General features: G+C 46.9%; 1 protein-coding gene across 1 annotated transcript; it reads left to right on the top strand.

Moving 5' to 3' along the window:
• The first annotated feature begins 7,160 nt into the window (after positions 1-7,160).
• LOC103286714 (cell division control protein 42 homolog) lies at positions 7,161-8,125 on the top strand. The gene has a single exon (XM_054711118.1). It carries the CDS (start codon positions 7,292-7,294, stop codon positions 7,865-7,867), a length of 576 nt encoding a protein of 191 aa, XP_054567093.1. The 5' UTR covers positions 7,161-7,291; the 3' UTR covers positions 7,868-8,125.
• Positions 8,126-8,337: the final 212 nt, after the last annotated feature.

The raw sequence follows: 8,337 nt of genomic DNA, 5'->3' as shown, positions 1-8,337 counted from the left end.
CGGGAGAGGGCAGTTGGGAGGCACCTGGCCTGCAAGGGAGGGCAGTTGAGAGGGACCAAACCTGCAAGGGAGGGCAGTTGGAGGTGATCAACCCTGCAGGAGAGGGCAGTTAGGGGTGACCAGGCCGGCAGAGGAGGGAAGTTGGGGGCAAACAGGCTGGCAGCAGAGTGGTTTAGGGGGTGATCAGGCTGGCAGGCAGAAGCGGTTAGGGGCAATCAGGAAGGCAGGCAGGCAAGCAGTTGGGAGCCAGCAGTTCTGGATTGTGAGAGGCAGGCAGAAGCAGTTAGGGGCAATCAGGAAGGCAGGCAGGCAAGCAGTTGGGAGCCAGCAGTCCTGGATTGTGAGAGGGATGTCCGACTGCCCGTTTAGGCCCGATCCCAGGGATCGGGCCTAAACGGGCAGTCGGACATCCCTTGAGGGGTCCCAGGTTGGAGAGGGTACAGGCTGGGCTGAGGGACAACCCTCCTCCATGCACGAATTTCGTGCACCGGGCCTCTAGTGAAAAACATAAAGTTGCAAGATTAATAAAATAATTTCTGATAAAATAATATATATTTTTAGTCATTTTCTCACCTGATGGCATAAGAATTATATCTGTTGAGTGTTAAACATTCATCTTCTGGGATGTGTCTCTTGGAATTCTCATGCAGTAGGATTAGAGAAGGAGCCAGAAACAGGACGGTATTTAGCTTCCACAGGTAACTGTAATATAATGTGGGTGGCCCATGGCCTATGCTTTGGGAAACATGCACTCTCTCTTTTGCACTAGGTTCATAGCATATCAGTAAAACGTGTTCAACATTTGCCTCATCTACAAAGACTCCTTCACTGAATCCAGGTGTCCCAACTAGTTTGGAAATTCAGATCATCAACTTATAAAGAAAAATCATTAGACAGTTTACTTACCTTGGGGGAGAAAATACCTCTTTTACTGTGGGTAGGGCATAGACCAGTTACAGTATAGATCAGGGGAACCTGCTCTCAGGCTGCTTGAATGCTAACCTCTCCCCCTATAGGCTGCTCTGGCCTCAGCGTGTGGCGATTTAAAGGAAAAGCTCTCCATGTTCTAAACGGGTTACAAGAGTTCAGCATTTATTGTTGGACTTAGTTCAGGACCCAAGAGGTAACAAGTTGTGATTCTTGACAAGAGTGGCTTTCAGGTCTAAGGAAGAAAGTTGGGTCAGGAACCAGATGAAATGGTCAGATGACACAAACATTTAAAAGGAGAACCAAGCACAAGAGAGCGATAAGAGCCATGAGTGGACATGAGGATCACCTGCAGAGTGTAAACAAGAACAACAAGAAAACCCAATATCTTGGTCTCATCCCAGATGAACTAAATCAGTAACTCTGGTGGTGGACCCAAGCGTAGGTATTCTAAAAGCTCTTCAGGTGATTCTATGTGAAGCCAAAGTTGAAATCCACTCCTCTAAATACCTCCTTTCTCTGAGGAGTCTTGACTGATGTTCACTGGCACATTTGCAAGTTAAAAATCTCAAATTCTAGTATCTTTGGCCAATGACTATTGCTCTTTTATGTCCAATACTAGAGGCCCAGTGCACGAAATTCGTGCACGGGGGAGTGTGTCCCTCAGCCCAGCCTGAACCCTCTCCAATCTGGGACCCCTCGAGGGATGTCCAACTGCCCATTTAGGCCTGATCTAGGACATCCCTCTCACAATCCAGGACTGCTGGCTCCCAACTGCTCACCTGCCTGCCTTCCTGATTGCCCTTAACCGCTTCTGCCTGCCAGCCTGATCACCCCCTAACCACTCCCTGCCAGCCTAATTGATGCCTAACTGCTCCCTTGCCAGCCTGCTTGCCCCTAACTGCCCTCCTGTGTAGGCCTGGTCACCCCTAACTGCCCTTCCCTGCAAGCCCGGTCGCCCCCAACTTCCCTCCTCTTCAGGCCTGGTACTCCCCAACTGCCCTCCCCTGCAGGCTTGATTGCCCCCAACTGCCCTCCCTTGCAGGCCTGGTCCCTCCCAACTGCCTTCCTCTACTGGCCATCTTGTGGCGGCCATATTGTGTCCACATGGGGCAGCCATCTTTGACCACATGGGGGCAGCCATTTGTGTGTTGGAGTGATGGTCCATTTGCATATTACTCTTTTATTAGATAGGATTATGACTGGAAGGATGTCTTTCCTGATCCCCATCCCAACCTCTTTCTTTATGGTGCTCTATTGCACACTGTGTATATATGGTTTTGTCATAGCACATGTAAATATCATGAGCTTATTCGTCTTTTCCACTGGGCTTCGTAGAGCATGATTTATGTCTTTACATCCCCATCCCTCTTGACATATAGTCTGGCAAGTGACAGATACTCAAGAAATGTCTATTGAATCTTTAAGAATTTCATAAATATTTGCTTTTTCTTAAATACATATTTAACTACCATGTAACTTGTTTTCAACATTTATACAAGGAAGCAATTGAACTATATTGTCTCTAAATATTAATCTCTTTGAGATATACAATTCTGTCTTTTTTTTTCCTCCCTGAATCACCCCCAAAAAAGTATGTTTATGTCCTGGAAATCATGCTTTAGGCCTGTGCTTCCTAAACTTTTATATGCAAGCTGCTTACCTGGGAAATCTTATTCAAAGGCAAAATGTACTTTGGTAGGTCTGGGGTGAGGCCTGAGATTCTGTGTTTTTAATAAGCTCCCAGGTCATGTTGGTGTATCTGGTCAAGGACAACCAACTGTGCTTGGAGAAGCACAATTTTATGAGGTGCAGACTTATCCTAGCCCTCACTGAGTTCACATCACACATTAAAAGGAGATAAGGTACTCCTTAGCACCACACTGCCTGGGTTCATGTTCTGGCCCCTGACACTCCTGAGAGACAAGGAGTCATCTTCACATTATTTGTTATGCAAGCCACTTAACACACACACACACACACACACACACACACACACACACGTGTGCCTCAACTTCCCCATCTGTAACAGAGGCATAACAACAAGGTTTTTTGTGAAATAAACAAGTTAATTCAAGTGTAATCCTTCCATGAATTGTGGTTCACATATAACAAGGACAATAAATGTAAACTCTCCTGTTTCACTCCTTTTTAGTCAGCTTGCTTCAGCAGTGATCAGTTTTATATACTTAAGAGCCCTGATTTTTTTTTTTAAATCTTGAAATTAGCATGGAGAAGATATTTTTCCTTTCCTACATTAAGAAAGCAAATACTGGGTACCTAGACCAAGACAGGATCAGAAGAGAGAAAAAAAATTTCATTTGTCATTCTCCAGTATTATCATTCCTCTGACATTGCACCTCACCACTGCCCCCACTGCAATATTGAAAATACCTTTCTAGAAAAGGTAAAATGCAGGGATTGAAATCCATAATAAAAGGAAACTCTGACCAGAGTATACAAATTGACACTCAGTACAGCATACATATCAGTACAAAAACCACGATTTCCCTTTCATAATAAAATGCAAGGTTCAGTTCCTGACACAAAGATACCAGTTCTTTGGCAAGCAAATTGCTCTGTTGTTGTTGTTCCATCTATTTATGCATTTGTTGATTTATTCCTGCATGTGCCCTTGTTACCATTGTAATTACTAGTAGCTAGCTTATTAATATTAATGATAGAAAGAGAGCAAAAGGGAGGCCAGACATTGTAAGCATGGTCACCTGGGAAGCTTCCCCAGGAAGCTACAGCTTCACACAGCATTGTTCCTCCAAGGGGGTTAACACCCCTCCTTCCCCCACCTGGTACTGGATTGTTGGGGGGAAGAAGGGGTCGTTGGGTGTATGCCCAGTGAAGTTGGGAAGGTGCTTGCCTTTCAGTTTATCCTGGGAAACAATGGATTCGCTAGGGGGTGGACCCCATCAGAAGCACATGAAATCTTGGAGAGTTAATTGGTTAGTTTGAAAACACTCCTGTTTAAAATCCCCAGAGTTCCTTCTCTTTCATTTGCTCTTGTTCTCTGTTGCTGCGTGACCCACACTTGCCCCATGCACTCACCTGTTCTCTCTCCATAGCAATGTGGCCTTAAGCAGCCACATGGCCCATGACTCCACATGCAGGATGCTGGACTGGACTGGACTTTGATATGGAGCAGAAGTTCTGGGCAGTGGCCTTAATTCTGACCCTGCTGAAGACAAGATAGACAGAAATAGTACCTTGAAGGGCAATCCCCTTAATTTTACACCAACAATAAAGCTTTCCACAAAACCCCATTCTCCTGTGCAGGCCTCAGGAAATTATTTTCTTCGTGGTCCCCCAAAAATTCCACTACCACCGATAACACCCTGACTGAGGATCAAACCCATGACTCTGATGTACAGGACTATGCTCTAACCCAGTGGTCGGCAAACTCATTAGTCAACAGAGCCAAATATCAACAGTACAATGATTGAAATTTCTTTTGAGAGCCAAATTTTTTAAACTTAAACTTCTTCTAACGCCACTTCTTCAAAATAGACTCACCCAGGCCATGGTGTTTTGTGGAAGAGCCACACTCAAGGGGCCAAAGAGCCGCATGTGGCTCGCATTTTGCCGCCCATGGCTCTAACAAATTGAGCAACCCAAGCAGGGCAAGCCAATTGCTTTTTAATGAGAAATATCAAACTCTTAGGAAGTTGTCAAAATGCAAGAAGGATTGTTCCAACCTAAAATAACTAAATAGCAAGCACAAGACTCAGTCGCAGACAAGGAGGAAAAGATTGGAATCCTATCTAATAAAAGAGTAATATGCAAATCAACCATACCTCCACTATGCCCATAAGCCACGCCCACCAGCCAATCAGGAGCAAGTATGAAAATTAACCCAACCAAGATGGCTGCGGCCACAGAGCGAGCAGGAGGCTTGGGTTTCCCCAGCAATGGAGGAAGCCAAGCTTTCCGCCTGCCCTGGCCTGCCCTGGCCTGCCCTGGCCTGCGCTCAAGGCTACAAAGTTTCAATTATAGAAGATAAATAAATCCCAGATACCAGGGCCTCCACTTGAGTCGCCGGGGGGCGTGGCTGGCCTGCAAACCACCACAGGCCCCTCGCCCAGGCCACCCCACACCCCAAGGGAACCCCCACCCTGATCCGGGACACCCTTCAGGGCAAACCAGCCAGTCCCTACCCATGCATCAGGCCTCTATCTTATCTAATCCTAGCTAATAAAAGAGTAATATGCAAATTGGCTGTCACTCCAACACACAAGATGGCTGCCCCCATGTGGTCAAAGATGGCTGCCCCATGTGGACACAAGATGGCCAGCAGGGGAGGGTAGTTGGGAGGAATCAGGCCTGCAAGGGAGGGCAGTTGTGGGCAATCAGGCCAGCAGGGGAGGACAGCTGGGGATGACCAGGCCTGCAAGGGAGGGCAGTTGGGGGCGATCAGGCCAGCAGGGGAGGGCAGTTGGAAGGGACCAGGCCTGCAAAGGAGGGCAGTTGGGGGCAATCAAGCCTGCAGGGGAGGGAAGTTAGGGGTGACCAGGCTGGCAGAGGAGGGAAATTTGGGGCAACCAGGCCTGCAGGGAAGGGCAGTTGGGGTTGACCAGGTCGGCAGGGGAGGGCAGTTAGGGGCAATCAGGCTGGAAGGGAGCAGTTAGGCATCAATCAGGCTGGCAGGGGAGTTGTTAGGGGGTGATCAGGCTGGCAGGCAGAAGCAGTTAGGGGCAATCAGGAAGGCAGGCAGGTGAGCAGTTGGGAGCCAGCAGTCCTGGATTGTGAGAGTGATGTCTGACTGCCCGTTTGGGCCTGATCCTACTGGGATAGGGCCTAAATGGGCAGTCGGACATCCCTCGAGGGGTCCCAGATTGGAGAGGGTTCAGGCTGGGCTGAGGGACACACACCCCCTGTGCACGAATTTCATGCACTGGGCCTCTAGTCAAAGAATAAAAAATAAACAAAGACAGAAAAATCTAAAATTATTGGGAGCCTTGTATTACCTTAAGAAGGAAAAGAAGAAAAGAAATAAAAATGGCTCAGAACAATCACTGAGTCCTTACTATGTGCTGAGTGCTTTAAGTATATCCGAGTTTTAATCATCCAGTAACACTCTCGGGGGACAGCATTATGAACCTCATTTTATAGATGAGGAAACTGAGAGTAGGAGGGTTGGTCTACTTGCCAGACCTAGGTTAGACAGAGCTGGGATTGGAATCTACTATTAGAGACTTGATGACTCTATTCAATACCATCCTATGTAATAAAAGCATAATATGCAAATTGACCAAACAGCAGAATGACCAGTCGGCAGGGAGTGGAGCCGGCAAGCAGTAGGCACCAAGCCAGCCAAGGCATGTGCCAGCAGGACGGCGATGGGGTGGGGTGGTGGCAACCAGTGGCGGTGGAGGGGCAATGGGGGTTGGGGCTGGCCGCTCCCTGCCGGTGCCATCCCTGATCAGCCTGCTGGTCACCTCCCACAGAGGGAATCCAGATTTCAGCTCAGTCCCACTCCCTGGGAGGAGCAGGCCTAAGCCATCAGTCGGACATCCCCTGAGGGCTCTTGGACTGTGAGAGGGTGCAGTCCGGACTGAGGGACCCTGCCCCTCCTCGGTGCATGAATTTTCATGCACCAGGCCTCTAGTCTCCTATAACAAACTTTGAAAGAACTTCCAGATCTGAGCTTTCTCAAATTTAAATCAGCTTTAGGGTCATATAACAAATAACAAGCCAGGAAAAAATAAAGTAGAAATGAATACATAAAACAGCTGAAATTGTGCCAAAGTCACATTCCAACTTTTAATAGTTTTCATTGAAAGAGTAAATTCTGGGACCCAAACAAGTTAGTCGAGCTTGTTACCAGTCCTATATGGCTTACATTTCCCCTGGATTCCTGCCAGGTGCAACATGGTGTGTACTGGCTGGCCCTTATTTTTTGCTGTAAGGTATATTTGAAGAAGAAGGTCTGGCCTGCTGGGTGGTGCAAAGTGCAAAACACTCCAGTAGCTTGAATGCTGCCTCTGGCTTCTTGTATTGAAACTGAGGCTGCTTGAGTTGCTAGCCCTGCTTTGATTAGTGTAAATTCCATTGGGCCTCTGAGCCCTTGTTAAGGGTAGGACACTAACCCCACGGGGAAAAATGAATCCAGGGGCTTGAAAGATGGTTGGTTTAACACCCAGAATTTAGTTTATTCAAAGGTTGACCTGTTTACTTACTCATTTCTAAGCATGACACATAGCCAGCCTGGCCTATTGATTTAATCTATATCTCCCGATGCTGCAAGATTCTTTTCAGGAGGAGACCCCGTGCAGTGCTGCCAACGCCCCGGCGGAGAGGCTGAGGTCATCATTGGATTTGAAATATTTAAAGTGGATATAAAACTGTTTCAGCAATGCAGACAAGTAAGTGCGTTGTTGTGGGCGATGGTGCTGTGGGTAAAACATGTCTTCTGATATCCTACACAACAAACAAATTTCCATCTGAGTATGTACCGACTGTTTTTGACAACACGGCAGTCACAGTTATGATTGGTGGAGAGCCATATACTCTTGGACTTTTTGACACTGCAGGGCAAAAGGCTTATGACAGATTACGACTGCTGAGTTATCCACCAATAGATGTACTTCTAGTCTGTTTTTCAGTGGTCTCTCCATCCTCATTGGAAAATGTGAAAGAAAAGTGGGTGCCTGAGATAACTCACCACTGTCCAAAGACTCCTTTCTTGCTTGTTGGGACCCAAATCGACCTCAGAGATGACCCCTCTCCGATTGAGAAACTTGCCAAGAACAAACAGAATCCTATCACTCCAGAGACTGCTGGAAAGCTGGCCCGTGACCTGAAAGCTGTCAAGTATGTGGAGTGTTCTGCACTCACACAGAAAGGCCTAAAGAATGTATTTGACGAAGCGATATTGGCTGCCCTGGAGCCTCCAGAACCGAAGAAGAGCCGCAGGTGTGTGCTGCTATGAACATCTCTCCAGAGCCCTTTCTGCACAGCTGGTCTCGGCATCTTACTAAAAGCAATGTATAAATCAAACTAAAGATTAAAAATTAAAACTCGTTTTTGCAATAATGACAAATGCCCTGCACCTACCCATATGCACTCGTGTGAAACAAGGCCCATAGATATGGTCCCTTTCCCCCTCTCAATACTAGTTAATTTTGAGTAATTGTGTATTGTCAGAAAAGTGATCAGTACTAGTTTTTTTGTTTTTTGTTTTGTTTAAAAGCAAGGAATGCTTGTGATGACTCTAACAGACTAACTCGGGTTGTTGAGCTGCTCCCGGGTTCCACTCAGGAGAGTGATTTGAGACATCTAGTATTTGTGTGTGTGTGTGTGTGTGTGTGTGTGTGTGTGTGTGGTGGGAGGGGAGGGGTGTGTGCGTGGAGTTTGTTTTTATTTAGTCATTTTTTAAAAATTCGTTGACCGCCGAAACCG

Source organism: Eptesicus fuscus, chromosome 3 (genome assembly GCF_027574615.1).
Source record: "Eptesicus fuscus isolate TK198812 chromosome 3, DD_ASM_mEF_20220401, whole genome shotgun sequence".
In the NCBI taxonomy this organism is placed as follows: Eukaryota; Metazoa; Chordata; class Mammalia; order Chiroptera; family Vespertilionidae; genus Eptesicus; species Eptesicus fuscus.
This window is presented reverse-complemented; position numbering and strand designations above follow the sequence as displayed.

Bases quoted from the DNA above. Each gene is read 5' to 3' on its own strand.
- LOC103286714 (XM_054711118.1), top strand. From the start codon at position 7,292: ATGCAGACAAGTAAGTGCGTTGTTGTGGGCGATGGTGCTGTGGGTAAA.